Source organism: Bemisia tabaci, chromosome 3 (assembly GCF_918797505.1).
Source record: "Bemisia tabaci chromosome 3, PGI_BMITA_v3".
Taxonomy (NCBI): Eukaryota; Metazoa; Arthropoda; class Insecta; order Hemiptera; family Aleyrodidae; genus Bemisia; species Bemisia tabaci.
This window is the reverse complement of record NC_092795.1, coordinates 59,464,725-59,483,135: the sequence shown is the minus strand read 5'-3', so window position 1 is coordinate 59,483,135 and position 18,411 is coordinate 59,464,725. Positions and strand designations below refer to the sequence as shown.

The 18,411-nt window shown below is 34.9% G+C and overlaps 1 protein-coding gene across 40 annotated transcripts in view; it reads right to left on the bottom strand.

Moving 5' to 3' along the window:
* Dscam1 (Down syndrome cell adhesion molecule 1) overlaps positions 1-18,411 on the bottom strand; it is a 165,276-nt gene that overhangs the window by 39,108 nt on the left and 107,757 nt on the right. For 32 of the 40 annotated variants that reach the window (XM_072298954.1, XM_072298957.1, XM_072298948.1 and 29 more), the window contains 3 exons: positions 7,349-7,639; positions 1,364-1,483; positions 785-955 (listed from right to left, as the gene is read on the bottom strand). In XM_072298954.1, the coding sequence (XP_072155055.1) occupies positions 785-955; positions 1,364-1,483; positions 7,349-7,639 (582 nt within the window). Of the gene's footprint in view, positions 1-784; positions 956-1,363; positions 1,484-7,348; positions 7,640-8,160; positions 8,446-9,472; positions 9,758-18,411 lie in introns of all 40 variants that reach the window. The other 8 variants (XM_072298924.1, XM_072298926.1, XM_072298921.1 and 5 more) reach the window with 3 other exon arrangements.

The following is an 18,411-nucleotide window of genomic DNA, read 5'->3' as shown; positions in this document are numbered from 1 at the left end:
ATTCTAGTTCTTGAATCTTATGGTATCCAAAAAAAAAGTTAATCAGATTTACTTTCTAAGTCAAAAATGTATAAAAGTAAAGCTTAATTTGATGGTAACTTAATTTTTTAATGGTCCAGCATTTACTCTCTTCCCTCTGCGCCGTGAAACTAGGCTGTGGTTTCTCTTCCTCAGCCTAGTTTTACGGATTCGTATAATGTAGAGAGACGGTAGTATGAAAAGTGCTACTTTTGTCTCATATCGATTTTCCGCCTTTAAGATTTTACAATTTATTTTTTTGCACTTATTATAAAAGTTGAGCGTTTGAACCGCCCAATTATTGAGTCAAATTCGATAAACATGAAAAATCAGAGTGACTTAATAAGTAACAGCTTCATTCAAATACATCAATACTTGGACAAATCGTTGTTTGTAGGAGAGCAAAATCGTAGTTGGTAGGAAACTATCATATCGTGAAGGCTTCTCATCATGTGAATTAATTTTTGCATGAAAATAACCATCAACCTTCTTAATAAGTAACATTTGTTAATTTAATTCCTGTTAATCATTATACGATCCTTGTTATAATTTTAGATAACTCATTGTTGTTCTTTTACTGTAAAATGATAAAAATTCATGATGGGTACTTCACCTTTGCTTCAAAGGGATTTTAGTGCAAATCGAAACAATAAAAAATTAATCTTAAAAAATACGGCTAAAACCCTTCTTTACAGATTTTCCATACATATTTTTAAAAAATATAAATTTGAGTGTCATCTTCAAGATTGATTTTGGACAGACATACCTTGAACGCTGATCATGATAACAGCCGAGAGTCCTGAGCCTATGCCATTGACTGCTTCGCAAAGATAATATCCTTCATTATTCTTTTGAATGTTGCTTATTGATAGAGTTCCATCCTCAACTTTAACATTGGATGTTGGTTTTAAATCCTTGTAGTCTCCAGGGGATTTACCTGTTAAAGCAATAACATTAAATTTACACTTTTTCGTAGAAGATCCACAAACCCCACACTGCTGAAATCACTGAGCTGTAGACTCCAAAGAGCTCTAGTTACGTATATTAACATTACCAACTAAGAATCTCTCTTACAAATCAAAAAGGGACTAGATGGAAGAATTGTATCCCTTCCATGGCAAAAGATTTTAAAATTTGACATTTTACACACATGTAAGAGAGTTTGAGTGGCTTTTAGGATTAGTTCAACGTGTATTTGATAGGAGGATATTGTGTGCTTAGAAGTAGGGGGGGAGGTTGAGGGGGTCTGGTAGAGAGATGTATTTTATGTTTTTTGCAACATAAACTCGCCGATCTATTGAGGAATATGTATGAACTCATAGCAGATAAGAATAAAAAACCTTACCTGTAGCCTTCTTCCAAGCAACCTGTGGCCGTGGGAATCCGTCAGCTTTGCATTCAACCTTAGCGTCACTGCCTTGGGCAAATGCTTTGTCAGAGGGTTCAACAATCCACCTTGGCGGAACTGTGTTAAAAAAACAAATAATTCAACGTTAGAGCTCTAAGAAAAAAACCTGACATAAGAACAGTTAATAATAATGCTGTTTTTTTTTTGTTTTGTAACTTTTTTTAAGACAAAAATATTTTAAGGTAAATTTTACAACGACAAAACTATTGTCATTAGACTCATGAGCATATTTCTGGTGTTTTATCAAAGAGTCGCACAGCTTTTAATTCTAAAAGGTTACTCTATTTTTCGTCATAATAGTGATGTTACAGAAATTACTTTTAAGGTAGTGTTAGTTTTCTTGAAAAGAAAAATTACTTAGATTCTTGCAACTATTTTAATTTCATTAATCAAGTATCGTTAAATCGTTTTTCTTCACAAAAATATATAATTATGTGCTTTCAAGGCAAAATTTAAAATATGAGATTTTTATTCTTTCTCAAAATGGTTAAAAATACATAACAGGGTTTGATTGCCTAAACACAACTTCTCTCCAGATATCAGAAAGCGGGTTTGAATAGCGGTTAGAGATTAAAGATTAAAATCTGATGAAAAAGCAAGACTGAGAATGTTCTCAACTAGCTATGTAAGACACATTTATAAGGATGGGTATTTTTAAAAGATTATAAAAAACAGTTAGATATTGATATAATATGAATGCCTTCACAATTTTAAACTCTGTGGTTGGACAATAGAATTGTCACACATTTGTATCCTTACATCTTAATTTGGTAATTACACATGTAGTTTCAACTCTCACACTCTCAACTAAAATGATAGTTTCAAAAGAAAAAGGGTTTTTTCAGCTCTTTCTTCTTTTTTCTTCACAAGTCAAAAAAGAGAGTGAAAATCCAATCATCTCTCAGGCGTCTTAAGGAAAAATGCATATGTACTTGATTATGAAGCTTCAAAAATATCCAAAGAAATCAACTCCTTGATTGAAATTCAGACTTAGTTTAACTGAGAGTAGTTGTGTAGAGGCTTTAAAATACTCCTCAACAGGCAAGTCAGTTAATGCAAGCAAAAAAAAGTTCTGCTAAAGAACCTTAAACAAACTATGTATGCATGACGATAAATCCCAAAAATTGAGAAATGGTGGCAAGAATGATCTTGAAATTTTAATTTCTCAGAAAAGCGTAACATGATTTAAAGCTGGAAATGAGCAGATACTGACGAGCTTGCTGAGGAAATTACATACTTCAAAAAAAGGGGAAAAAGGAAAGAGAGAAATTTCATGAATAATCCTTCAGAAAAAAGTAGATGATATATATTTTTGAGAAAGAGGGGATGCGCAGGATTAGAATTGTTTTAAACTGCTCATTAAAATTGGTCGGAGTATTGAATCCCTCAATCGAAAAGAGAAAAAATTAGGATTGAAATATTACAAAATTTTCGAGGTGAAAGGATTATTTTATATTTTCATTGTCAATTGAAGGAGAAACTTCACGTACCCACTTGATGACAAGAATGGAAAATTCTCTCTTCCTTATTAGGTTTTTTCCCATTTTTTATACATACATATGTACATAAAAAGAAAAGCAAAAAAAAAGGAAGCACATGCAGTAAAGAGAATTGGCATGTTTTGGTTCTGATAAAACTGAAATTTATTGACTACAAAAGCAGACCAGTGAGGCAAAACAAATGATACTTTATAAAAAAAAAATGTTAAAAAAGGAATCATGCTCCCAAATATTGCAATACAACAGGAAGCATAGAACACTAGCTTACACATGCATAACCTAAATTTTCCGATGAATAATCAAAAAAATTGAATTAATTTTAATAAAAAGAAAAAAAATGCAGGCACGTTAGAAGAGTGATGAAAAGTAGAAGAACATCATATAGGTAACATGCTGGGAAAAAGGTAGGGCATTTTTTAAAGAGAAAATCGAAAATGATTTAAATTACTATACACACTTTAGAGCTTCAGGTGGACAATGTGTATCAATGACTGAGGTCGGAAAATCGGTATCTTGTATGAGAACATTGCAAATCCCTGTTTATGTTTCATGTTTTCCGAAAAAAAAATAACCAAAAATAGTCCTTAAAATATTATGTGATTTATCCTCAGGCATTCAAAAATATACCCAGATAATACCAATGAGATATTTTGAATATTCCTCCTTTCAAACAATAAAACATGATAGGAGATTTTTAAACCTTGCCACAGAGATACGCATTTTATGACGTTAGCCCTCAATTTTCATACTTGATAAAAGGCAGAGATTTACTTACATGAAAGAAAATAAAAAGGTATCTACAAAGTTGAAAAGTGGGTATTTCTTCTTTTACCCTAAAATTTTAGAATTATTATTAAAAACTTTAAAATCATGATTCCTAATTTTTGAAATGCAGAGAGGGAATCAAAATAATCAGAAATATAAAAGATTACATTCTATGACCTTACAAAAATGAAGACAAATTCACTGAGTCGAGAAACTGAAAAATAAGAAATAAAAAATGAAACAAAGAAAAACATGGACAAGATTAAAAACACCTAAAAATACCAAACTAAAGTAAGAAAACGATAAATAAATGCAAATGCCACAAGAGTCAAAGAAGAGAGCTAAAAATAAAAATGAAAATTTACATGCAAAGGTAGTGACAGAAACAAAATGGGGAGAAGAGGAGACAAAAAGGAAGAAGCCTTAAACCAATAAAAGGAAAAGGCACAACTAAAGATAAAAAAAAAATAAAACAAAAGAAAACATAGATGGGAAATCTTGGACATGGAGGAGAGGATACAGAGTTCCTGAAACCTACACAAAATAACCTCAAATACAATTATGCAACGATGGTTAAGAACTAGAGAATAGTGGCTGAAGTTAGACAACAAATTGATGTAACAAGTTTGCCCGCGTCCAATAGACGGATAAAAATCGAAGAAAATAGAACTACAAAGTTAACAAGAGCAATTGGAGTCAACCATCAGAGAATTATGCCATTTACCAACAACTCTTCAAACCATTCACAACCAATGGTTGTGATTTGGTAGAAGTAGAACCACATACTCAAAAAGAGTTCATGAGAAGAAGCCAACAAACTTTATTAAGACAAAAATAAAACTTCCTGACCTCTTTTGCACACATGAAATGTTTGCAACCCAACGATGAATCCATATTACGCAGAGGAAATTATGGTTTTGGGGGGAAAAAACACCAGTCTTAAAGCAATGATTAATTATTTCACCTTGTAATATGAAACGAATCAGAGAATTTAGAATACCACTAGTCCTTAGTCCGAAGTATATGATGAAGGTCTCAATATTTAGGAAGTAAACATGGGTAATGTACATTTACTTCTGAAAATTGTTCCTGGAAAATAGCAGGCTCCTACCTCTACAAAAATTAAATTTACTTCTTGATAATGGCATCCTCTCGTAAAATTACTCAAATTTACCCATGACCATGATGATTTTACTTCTTGTGCTATGTGTAAATTTTCAATGGAGCTTCCAATAATATGGATTTACAAGACGGAAAATTGTGAAAAAAGGAAAGGGGACGAAAAGCACTATAGAAAGTCGTTCAGTCACCTACTTCAGATTCAGAGTGCATTTTGTCTTAAAACTTGGCTAATTACTTAAGAGATTTTCCACAAATTTTACGATTTGAGCTGTTCTAATCTACGAGATGCACCTTTGTGTAACAATCGTAAATACCTATTTTTTTATATTTTCTTTTCAGGAACATACAACTTTAAAATTTCTTTTCGGGAAACCAAGTACATCTACCTAACATACCATGCTTTTCAGCGTAATATTTTTTTCAATTGAACTTTTAACGAAAATGGGTATCTTACTCCCTATAGTTAGAAAACGAAGCAATAAAATAATATCTGAATTCAGGTAAAAAGTCAGATGTGCTTAAAATAGCATAATATTATACATTCAGTACGGAGAAGACTTGAATCATTAAAGATTGCTGCAAGACTGCTACATTTGAGCTATCATTCAACAAGGATGTCACAACCATTGGAAAATTCTTTGCACTGCCTTATTGCAATGTAAATGTGTTTTAGGAATAGAGTGTAGATTATTGTTTAAAAAAAAATTATTCAGATCTTTGAGAGTTTAAAATAATATGCATCTTCTTTAGAAATAGAGCATCCAAAGAGGCACAAGCTGCAATAATTTGTAATTACATGGTAAAATTATTGCTAATGTATTGGAGTGTTGTGTATGATATCTGTTCACTGATTTTGCACATCAAATTGCCTACATATCTCACATACGAGCTCATTTCTTATTGACTGTATTTCTTGACCAAATGAGAAAAATATTGAAAGTTCATGGTAAAAAAAACTGATATTGTACTTAATTACATTGCAAAATTAGTTCAATTTTTTGCTGTACTGTGCTAATCGGGATGTAATCAAAATAGAACACATACTTAACAAAAAATTCATTGCGAAAAGAAAGAAAATCTTGGGTATTTAGTGTGGAATTTCAAATAATGGCTAAATACTCAGGACAGTGAAAATATGACAGTAAGTCATTTGACAAGGAAGAAAGGCGTGGAAAAAAACTATTCATTACTTCAGCGCCTCAACTGAAGTGAAAAAATGAAAGAAGGGAAGAAAAGCATATAAAGGAAAACCTACAGCGCGAATGCGTCCATCTGCGAGAAATTGGCAAGAAATATCATCTTTTATTACACTTCAAGATTTTCTCAAACTGAGACAGACTGAATATATTTAGTAAAAATTATGATACATAGGCATTTTAAAACCAAATAATTTCTCATTGATTTTATCTACTCAAAATAAAATATGAGTCAAAGGCATTTGACCAGTACGAATTTGTTTTCTTTCATAAACGCTCAAAGTGATAAAAAGACACCAAATCTTGACACCCTTGTTCAAAATTATGATTTTAGCCTTCCTTCAAACATAAAATAGACATTGCAGGGGGAACCGGGATTTATAGGTATGTTTTAGGAATCGACAGAGTAATGACTTCTCTTGGCATAAGAGAGGCTGCCGAGATCTCACTACTTACTCGCCACTACTTGTCATACTAAACAGAGTGCCAAGACCAACTGTAGAGATTCTCATGCTACTAAAAGATTTGATGAGTAAGTACCCTTGACTTTCAGAACGGAGGAATGTGACATGCTTCCAGCATCATTCGAGGCGATGCAAGTGTAGTTTCCAGAATCGTCCAGAGACAAATTTGAGAGTGACAGAATCACAGTAGCATCATCAAGGGCAACAGTTTTTCTATTACTTCCATCATTTTTTAAGATTTCTCCATCCTTGAGCCACCTGATACTCATTGGAAAGTCGCCTGACTTTACCATACACATAACTCGAGTTGAAGCTTTGCCGTTGATGCCATTTTCATCAAAACTGAATGGCTGGATCACTGGCATCTCTGAGAGAGAAAAATTTCCTTTCAATTCGAGAGTTTAACAAAAAGGAGAACAGTGACTTGCATAGAAAATGCAAAAAACGAAAAAAATGATGATAACACAGAGTCACCAGGAATAATTAGTTCCTTTCCTTGCAATAAGAGTTCCTTCAGAAATTTTCTAGAGAATAACGCACTTTTCAGTTCACGGCTGTAGGATGGAAAACATTATTTCGAGCAGTCTAATTTTCTTCAAATTTTAAGCCTTTCTACACATTGATAAAAGATGAGTACAAAAATTCTTGAAAAGGGGAAAGACGAGTAGGTAGTTATGGAGGAAAAATTGCGCGGTGAAAGTTTTAAGTTTGAAAATTTTGCTCCAAAAAAAAAAAAAAAAAAATGAGCTATCGAGATGGGATAGAAAGAGAGACTGAAAGAACGCAAGCAGAAAGATACTTGACAAATGCACCTAGAAAGCTTTAATACTGCACTGGCTAACACACAACTGTCAAAAAGTTGACTGAATTCAGTACCCTTCACTTTTAAAACAGATGAGTGGGAGATACTGCCTGCCAGGTTGGTTACAGTGCAAGAATAGTTTCCAGAATCCTCGAGAGAGAGTTGGGATAGTGAAAGTAAAACTGTCTGCTCATCTAGATGCTGAACTTTATGGTGAGATCTTTCCATGTTCAAACTCTGGCCATCTTTCAACCACTGAATTTGAATTGGTGAGTCGCCTGATATGACAGTGCACAGGATTTTTAACGAACCTCCTCCGTTGACACCATTGGGATTGAACGCAAATGCTTCAATCTGGGGCATGACTGTACGAAAGCAGGAGGAAAAATCAAATGGAATTGTGACAAGAATATTCATGAAGTTTTTGACAAAAATTGATGAGTCATTAAAAAACTGCGCATCAGCTATACATAGAGAAACTAACAATCAAAACCAAAGCATTAGATTTAGCCACCCTCTGCAGGGTAGATGCCTTTCAAATTAGTACCCTAATTGCAGGAGAATATACGGGGAATTCGAGGAATGAGTGAATAAAAAATAATAGATAATAACAATGCATATTCATTTCAGACAAAAATACTGGAAATAGGAGGGTATGCAAGAAAAGACCGCCTTGATGTAATGTACAATTTCTGCATCCAGAAACATTATTTACACAAGAGTCACTGACAAGTAATGAGTCAGCAAACTGAAGGCAAAATAAGAATGCACTATTTGTCTCTGATGAAGTGCACCTTCAGCGAAACATGCAAAATAAACACCATAATTAGGTAGTCAAGGTTTCGACCATCTGTCAAGCGAGTCATGAACGTGACAAGTTCTTTACCGTGAACATTCAAATCTGCAGTGAAGTTAACTGATCCGGCTGGATTTTTCGCTACACATGTAAAATTCCCTCTGTGTTCATAACCAGCAGTTTCAATCAATAACATACTTGCTTTCCGACCAACTTTTGTTATTGAAATTCCTAACTGTGGCATCGTTTCTTTCCCTTCGAAACTCCAAGAAATGTCCAAAGGCAAGTCACCTTCAGACACTAAACACGTTACTTGTGCAGCCTGACCCGCAAAGATTGGAGACTCAAATGAAAACGGCATGATTCGGGGCATCACTGAAATGCAGAGAGAGTTTATCTATTCAGCTCTGTGTTTTGTGGTGAACAGCTTGAATGAAACTGAAAGAAGAGGATTTTGAAAGGAAAAGAGAAAGAAAAGGAGAGAGAACGAAGTAATTGAAAAGAAGTGGCAAGAATAGAGAGCACAAGAAAAAAGGAAAGAAAACTCTGATGCAAAATGAGCCATTAAATAAACAAGAATGAGAAGAGAGTTGAGGAGCCAGAAGAGAGAGAGAGATGAAGAAAATAGGGATGGAATAGATGGTTGACATTACAGATTGATAAGACAGAAATCAATACCATTCTTGGTATTGGACGAGGAAATGCTTGACTGCAAATCAAAATTTTAAAAACCAGATTACTCAAAAAAGCTAGTATGAAAATTGGATTGTTCCTAAGAAACAAATTGGGTGTTTTCTTTGCTGTGATGATGGAAGTGAACATGCGTATGGCATTCTACACTCTCCCAATATTTTGCCACTGACTGATTAATGGATACAACTTTGACTAGAAGGCATTACCCTAGAAAATCACACGCTAATTTTAGGTGAAGGAACTACATTTACCATTTTAATTAATTGACCTTCCAATAGAAAGACAAAATATTTTGAGCTAGGCTGGTTTTCAAAATCAAAATATCAGTTGGAAAATTAGTCAATTAAACATGGATGTCACAAAGCAAAATGGTACGTTCTTCTCCAATTTAGGACCAAAAAATGTTGAGTCATCTAAAAAGCTTGCAAAAAAACCTTGACGAACTTCAAGTTTCTTTTACAATAGAAATCATAGATTACAAAGGCAAAATCAAGCATCTTTATAAACTAGACATTCCATACTTAAAGTACTTTTTTCCATCCGATGTATTGATTTAATGCAGTTAAGCATTAAAAATCCTCTTTTCAAAAGAAAGTAAAAGAGCAAATTTTCCTACTCTGAGGATAAAAAAGTTCGATCTCATCAGGTTGACTCATGCTCTGGAAAGGGGAATAAATGCAAAATATGCATGTGTGTTTGTGTATTTTACCGTGTACGTTTAGGGCTGCCGTATAGTTAGCTGTTGCGGCAGCATTTTTAACCGTGCATGTGTAATTTCCTTGATGATATGAATCTGCAGATTCGATAAGTAACGAGCTTCCTTTGCGGCCCAAGTTTTGCGTTGAGATGCCCAGATGAGCAAAATTATCAGCACCTTGAAAGCTCCATGAAATATCTAAGGGTAAATCTCCGTCACTGACCAAACATGTAATTTGTGCTGTTTGACCGGCAAACATGGGTGATTCGAAACTGAATGGAAGAATTCGTGGAGCAACTGACCATAAAACCAAAAAGAGCAAGACACCTTTAGAAACAATAAACCTAATACCGATGGTGCAATGTGCAAACAATGATTTGATTACAGCCTAGCCGTGTTGAATAGTAAGATATTGGATAGATTAGCTGGGAATGATTAGGGATGGTACGTAAGAATACGTTTTCGATCGATACATTTCTTTTAAAATTCTACTGGACCAGAGTTGATTATTTATTTATTTATTTTTTCTTGGAATCTAATGAATTCATTTAGACTCCTTTTGAAAAGGAGACTCATTGAGTGAACTTGACCCGGTAGCATTGATGTTCAATTGAAAGACGTTTAGATGCTACATTTATTTGAATAATTTGCCTCTAAAAAGTTTCAGATCGATGGAACAAAATTTCTACAAATGACTGGAGTCACTTAAAGAAAATTTGCACTCTTGCAACTTGAAGTATGTTGTGGTTTTTCATACTGGAATGCGTCAAAAACTGTTGGCCATATGAGCACTTGATTCTATTCTTAAGAGAAACTAGTTTTGACAGCCCTGATAAGGAAATAAAGCTGATGAAATATTACTTTTTTCATCATAGAAGCAGGTGTAAAAAAAAGTGAGGGACGAAAATTGAAAAAACTACGACATGAAATAAGCTAAAATTAAGAATCGAAAAAATTCTAACAACTTAGAACCGTCATGCTAGGGCTTGGAGATTTCCACCGGTAAATTACCATGAACGTTTAAACTGGTTGAATAATTTGTCAACCCTGCATCATTTCTGGCAATACATGTATAGTTTCCACGGTGATGGGCGTTGACTGATTCTATAAAAAGGGTGGAGCCTTTTCGGCCAACTTTTTGAGTAGTTATTCCCGCAAGACTTGAGATCACCTCGGACCCATCAAAACTCCAGGAAATGTCCACGGGCAAGTCTCCTTGTGATATCAGGCAAGTAACCTGAGTGCTTTCTCCGGCGAATATGGGCAGTTGGAAATGAAAAGGAATGATGCGCGGAACAACTGAAATTTTTAGATGAGGTGAATAGAGACAACTTGTCGACAACAATATTAAGCCATATTTGTACACGAGTAGTGAAAAAATCCTTTCGAGAAGAATTTAGAAAAGACTGAATGTAGACGCCTAAGCAAGTTTCATACCATTTGAAAAACCTAATCAATGAATACCAAAGTATCTAAACAAAGAAAAGGAGATGACACAGATTTGAGCTACTATTTTCATGATGAAGAAATATTACTGATTCTTCAAGAAGACAGTTAGTTGATAGTCCCTGATGTACAGAGAGGCCGGACAGTTCTCCTCAAGCTACAACATTAAGATATAGTATATTTGAGCTCTTTTTGGTCAAGGAAATGAATAATAAATGAATTACAGAGAGTGAATGAAAGAGAGAATAGGTGAAAAAGTGCGGATGAGGATATTTGAGAGTCAAAGGCTTAAAAAAATCCTACAAGCACAACTCCATCCCAATATTTTTGGCAGGCAAGTAGCTGGGAACTTTCACCAAACAAATCCGTACCATCAACATTCAGCTGAGCAGTGAAGCTGGCTTTTCCAGCAGCGTTCGTTGCCAAACAGGTGTAGTTGCCGACTAACTCATGAGTAACAGGTTCAAGAGTCAGTACGCTCACGCGCTTGCTGATCTTCGAAACTGTTACCTGCTCTGAGGACTTGATTGGAATATCATTGTACAGCCACATGATGGTCAATGGCAAGTCACCTTCTGATAATGTACACTGAAGCGTGGCCGATTGGCCTGCGTCAATCGAGCCTTCTCCGAAAGAAAAGGGCACCATCTTCGGAGAAACTAAAATTTACAATTTTTCGATTAATGGATAGCAGAGTTTAAGATCACACGTTAAAATTAGGGATTCAATTTAACGAAACATTTCTTACAGCGCAAATCTAAATTGACAACCTTTCGTTTTTTTGTGCGGCAAATTTTTGATCAGGTGTAAAATTTTAACATTTATTTGCACTGTTCCACCTTTACCTCAAACAAACTCAAGATTTTGACAACTGTCATATGAATGTTCCGTCCTTGGCTACAGATATTTAAGCACTATTAATTGGTTCATTGCTGACTTGATCTTAAGTTCTTATCTATTTTAGACTAACTTAGTTACTTTCAGAACACATTAAGTTCCGAGAGGAAATAAGAGACTTAAGCAATATTTCAGTGCACAGTTTTAACTCGAGGAGAAAAACTGACCCTTTTTGTGATTCCTTTGGATAACATGATGCTGACACATTCAATGAGACATTCAATGCTCACTAACCGAAAGCATGAAGGTTGCAGAGCGACTGGAGAAGACAAGGCTTGGGTGAAATGCAGTTATACAATTGGTCAACTTTGTCAGGCATCCTCTTTATCACACCTATGTGTATTGGAATTGAAAACAGGCTAAAGGCAACTCTTGAGTTACCAATAACTTGTTCATTTCACCCTACACAGGCACGATAAACAGGAAAAATGACAAATAGACCTATAACATGACCCCAATCTACCCTAATTTTGTCTTGTCACATCGACTAACACAATATTTCAACAATCGGCCCGCAGAAAAGGAAAAGTTTTCTGTTTGGAGAATTTGAAAATTTTTCATTCAATGATGATGACAGAGTCATCAAATTTTGCAAGTACAGTTTTCAGAGTATAAAAAAAAAACTAAGCAGGAATGCCAACAATGAGCACAGCACTGATATAATTTAAAGTAGATTCATGTTACCCCACGTCAGGTAACATTGAGGACCAAAATAAAGCGAAGACAAAATCCTAGACCTGAGAGAAACAAGAACCTCAGCAACTACCTGATGCGCAGAGGAGTTTTTGTGGCACAGAAAAGTCAACCAGTAACTATAGAAGACACTTCGAAGAAGAAATGAATCCTGAGGAAACTTTTATGAATGGTTGACAATTGGTAGCTTCAAATATTGGTGAAGGAAAAAAAGAGCTTTTAAGAAACAAGGAGGGGAGAGGAGTGCAGTTCTCAATGTAGATATATAGATTCTTTAAAAGTGTAGCAAAAGTTGTGAGAAGAAACAAAAATAGGAACTATAAAATTGCAGGTAACTTAAACATTTTTAAGAAAATAGTGTGACATGTATGACCGTCTACAGAAATGAGGACTTCAATATCCGCAAAGGCAAAATTACAGGTAGAACCATTATCATTGATTTGAAATAATTGTTGAAAAATAAGATTTTGATGCTTCGATGAAAAACTCTTTCTAGTCTCCTGGTGAGTAAATTTTCAAGCGGTTTAATTCATTTTTTTGCTAACAGTTGGGCTTTTGTGTTCTGAACTTAGAAGATTAGAATTTTAAATAGCTTCTACTCAAAACTAGACTTTTGAATTGCAAATTTCATGTCTTTAGTTTGCTTTGACAAAACATTTTGGGCATTGCTTATCCTGAAATGTTCTTAGAACACTCTTCACTGCTATGATATCAATATCTCAATTTCAAATTTTTGTGGACAAAATTCCTTTTTTCCATGAACAATCACATGTCAAAATGAGTAAGACTCGAGACCCGAAACGATAAATCAAAATCAAAACAAAAATCAAGAAAAGACGGTGTCTAGCAACAACAAAAAGAAATGAGTTTCAAGTTCTGATAATTCTAAAATAAAAAGTACAGAAAATGGATTATAACCATTGACGAATAGAGCAGATGTGTATGATGAATTTCCCGCATTATTGATGCTGAAGCAAGTATAATTGCCAACATGACGTGCGCCAACTGATTCAATGGCTAAAACGCTGATCCGCTTGTTCATAGTAGAGGTTACAATATCACTCAGGGGAGGGATTGGCTCATTGTTGAACAACCATGTGATGTTTACCGGTAGATCTCCAGATATGACAGAACATTGGACTGAGACGGACTGACCAGCTTCATATGACTCATCACCAAATGTGAATGGACTCAATTTTGGTGGTACTTGAGGCAAAAAGAGGCAATCAATCAGAATATTGAATGATCATTACTTTATCAACAGAAAGGGTGAAGCACTTTAACTGGTATCTTCCAGTATGACAACCTTGAGCCTCTCATACAATTTACAGCCGGCAAAAAAAAAAAAATACCAACAGAATTATTTAACAGTCTTTGATGAAAAAGGTTTCAAATTCATTTCATCAGAGAAAACTGAATGGCTGCCGTGTGAGGGATGGAAAAAAATTCCACAAAATTGGACCAAACGAAAGAGGATTTTCAATTGCCCAGAAGTTCAAAATGATACCCTCTGCAACGTTCAAAAAATCGATCCAAGTTACAGAAATCAATCAAATCTGATTGATCCTCGAAAGGAAAGAGTAATGCTTCCTTTCAAAAGCATAACAATGACTTTAGGATAAGATTCAAGATCCTACAATTTGCATCTATGCAACCGAGTGAACCAAACAACTTTCCACACCGAATCCGAAAAAATAAAATCATATCAGAGCTTGATTCCCTTTCATTCAATCTTGCTGCGATGGTCCAAATAATTTTTAACCTTTTGATTTTTTTTTGTGTACACATACTGTCTAAGATTTAGAGGAGTTGAGAGGAACTAAAATGAAATTTGATGGAGACAAATTTAAAGTATTGACAAAAAAAGAACCGCACAGTTCAAATTATATCATGCGTTTTCCCAAAAGGGTGGTGGTATGGGGCAAACACACTCTTAATCAGAATAATTATTAATTTTGTATTAATTTGAACCATTTATTAGTAGAGGAGAGGTGTATGAGGCGTTGCCAGCATCATTGACTCCCACACAAGTGTAATAGCCTGCATGATGTGCAGCGACGGACTCTATAGCAAGGAGACTGATGCGACGATTAATTGTTGAGGCAGAAACATCCTGCGAGTACGGAAGCGGGTGGCCGTTAAACAGCCACGAGATATTAATCGGAAGATCTCCGGCAAAAACAGAGCACTGGATGGACACAGACTGCCCTGCTTCGTATGATTCCTCGCCAAACGTGAATGGACTAATCCTTGGAGGAACTTCATAAAAAAATCAGTTATAATTAACTCGAGTATAACAAGATGATGGACTTTTGGAATAAATTTCAAAATGTATAGAATTTTGAGAGAAAAATTTCTTTATCTCCTGAAATTGTCCATGGATACTTGCACATCAACACTTCGGCTAAAACAAATGGGCTGTTTGCACGAAAGTCATTGGCACATAAAATAAAGTTTTAAATAAAAAAATAAATACAGAGAATTTGACATAAAGTCATGGACTGCAGTGTTTCTTCTTTATTATAATCGTAAAAACTCATCCGCAAGAAATTTTTCCTTCAAAGAGTTACGCTGTTCAGAGCAACACTTGTTAGAACCAATCAAGGAGGCAACTGCGAATACGTTTTAGTTCTGATTGAACCCATCATCAATGCGGCGCAGCTTCTAGACTTTCTGCTCCCCAGCTCAGAAATGTCATCGAAACAAAACCGAGATTTGGGCAAGCACCCGTGGCAGTAAGCGAACTTACCGCCACTAAGCGAACACTTAACAAAATAGCGCCTAGGACAGTATGATTAAGTTGGTGATGAACAAGATTAACAGTAAAATCACCTGATTTCCTTTGAATGATAAATTGTAACAGAGAAAAGAGTTTAGTCTGGCCTTGACCATTTAACTGTTAAAATTATGGCCGATTACCACTTTATTGAAATTGATTTCATGTCATCGTTTCTTCCATTCATATGCAAGAGTAAATTTTCTAAAACGCAGAACTTCGACAAAAGTGGAGAGACTTGAGAGCCTATTGAGCAAAACAGAAACTTTTCAGTTTGACCACGACCAAGTCATCCAACATCGATTGTAACCATTGAGAAATGTAAGTATTTGGATTAAATTAATAATTATTTGCGTCATTGATTTCTCAATCACCTTCAATTTGACAGGAAGTGCACGACAGCTGAGGTTTAACCTGCTTTTTTTCACCTGACTTCAATAGGAATAATGGGATGAATATGAAAGGAAACTTACAGAAATATTGATACAAGGAGGGGAAAATAATGCTCCACAGCTTACACTCAAATTCTCTGATGAAGACTACATTCATGAGATGGGTTGAAAACAAAAAAAAATGACAAAAAAAAGAGAAAATTAGGTAGACTAAGAAGACATGCGCAAACATATGGACTTCAGAGGAAATGATCGAACCATTGACAAACAATGCCGAAGTGTGAGATGCATTTCCAGCATCATTCTTCCCGACGCAAGTATAGTTCCCGACATGATGAGCTGCCACTGATTCAATAGCTAGGAGACTCACACGGCGGTTCATGGTGGATGTAGTGACATCCAAAGAGTAAGGAATAGGTAGATCGTTAAATAACCATGTTATGTTCATGGGAAAATCTCCTGCCATGATTGAACATTGCACAGATACTGACTGTCCAGCTTCCAGAGATTCTTCGCCAAACGAGAAAGGACTGATTTTTGGAAGCACTTCAAAACAGATCAGTTTGCTGGATTAGTGCGACTTAAGACAGACTTTAGACATACACATTTAGTTCAACCTTTCATATTCCAGAGATAGATTTAAGATATTCTGACCTGCTCTACCAATAAAATATTTCAGTAAAATTGAAGATAATATTATGCAACCATCAACCTGGAAAATGACAAAGATTGATACTAATCTGATGGAAAATTCTACCTAAATGACACCTCTTTCATTTTCCTAGACCATAAACTGCAACATCCCAACACTTCAATCCGTTATAACACCAAAAAATAATGTTGCAGCAGATTAGACAAGGGTAAGGGAGGGTAACAATTACCAATTCTGTTGCAAACGAAAAACTCGGACTAAAGTTTTGCCTTTTAAAAATAATTATAACATATTAACTTATGGCGAACTATGATAAAAGAATTTAGGACTTATAAATCCTATACTACTAGTTAATTTGATGTTTCTATTAATTAAGAAAAAAATAATAAATAAATAAAACAACAAAGGGGTACAAAGTGACACTATTTTGTGAGTCTTTCACACACAATAATAAGATTTTCTCAAAGCTAGGATTTTTTCTTAAAACTTCAAATTTTGATGAGATATACACTGGATTCTATCTAGAAAGTTTGAGCAAAAAGAAAGTTTCAATCGTGCTTGTGAATCAGTGCTCTTTTTGAGACATATCAACAGATAATTGAAAAGAAAGATGACAGCAAAAAAACATCCCAACTAGATTTTAACTATTTAAGAGTACAAAGCGACAAAAAATTAGGAAGAGCCTTAGGGAAAAAACCATCTCATGCTATAGTTGCTGGGGGCGCACCATTGACGAGCAATTGAGCAGTATGTGTCATGTTTCCTGCCTTATTGATGCCCATGCAAGTGTAGTTTCCCACATGGAACCCTTTCAGTGACTCAATTTCAAGGAAACTTGACCGATGGCTAACAGATGAAGTTGTAATGTCACTTAGAAGGGAAATAGGTTGTCCGTTAAACCACCAGGAAATATTTATTGGAAGATCACCGGAGGAAACTGAGCACTGCGTTGATACTGACTCACCAGCTTCATGAGGCGCATCACCAAATGAGAAAGGGGCAATTTTTGGTGGAACTTTGAAAAGTGAAAAAAAATTATTTATTTGAGGCAAAATATATCATGATACAATACTTATAAATTAAATTAACATCTTACTAACAAGTGAAAATTAATTTCGCCTGATAGGATAGTAGACGATCATTAAGACATCACTCATCAGTGACATAAGCTCAAACGATACCTTGTAAAAAGCAATGGTTATGACTCGAATGAAGACCAGGGTCAAAACTTTACAGAGGAGGACCGTTCAAAATTTTATTTGAAGCCATTTTAAATGGTGTTATTAAAGTTGAGGTCTAGAAGTGACTGCTAATCGGTTTCTTCGAAAAAAGTGTCTTGAAATCAAAACATCATTTTCAAAGTATGGACGTTAAAGTATTCGTTTTTCCCGATCTTTCATACACTACTCCTTCTGTTTGTGGAATAATTTATGAGACTCATTAGCCTCTAGGGACTCAGTATTACACTGTAAAAATTAGTTGCTGTAGAGAATATTCCACGCTAATTTCCACGCTATGTTCAGAGATTTTCATTCAAAAACCTCGAGAGGAAAATGTTCCAACAACACCTATCATCTATCAAAATTCTTTTAAAACTGGAAACGAATCATCCAGACCAATTGAGCTCCTTCTCTTTCAAGGAAGTAATGGTCAAAGACAACTTTCGTTGAGTGAAATAAAATTACTGGCAACACCAGTTACCTACACAGGGCCTTCAAAAATTTGAAAAATAGGAAATATAGATGAGGAAGGTAAAATAATGGTCAAGGAGAAAAAAAATTAAAAAAAAAAAATAATAATGATAATAATAATAAAAAAAAAAAATAATCGTATAAGAAATCATGAGACAGTACCTATACTACGGTTGACAAAGTAAGAAGGGAGTCAATAGAGAAAAAGGAATAAGAGAGAAACTATTGAACAGCATTCCTTGAGTTAAGGGATTTTAGGATTCACACCATTGACTAGTAACTGCGCAGTATGAGTAACATTGCCAACTTGATTCATTCCTAGGCATGTGTAGTTGCCAACGTGAAATGCCTTAATAGACTCAATTTCGAGAACGCTTATACGACGGTTAACAACAGATGTTGAT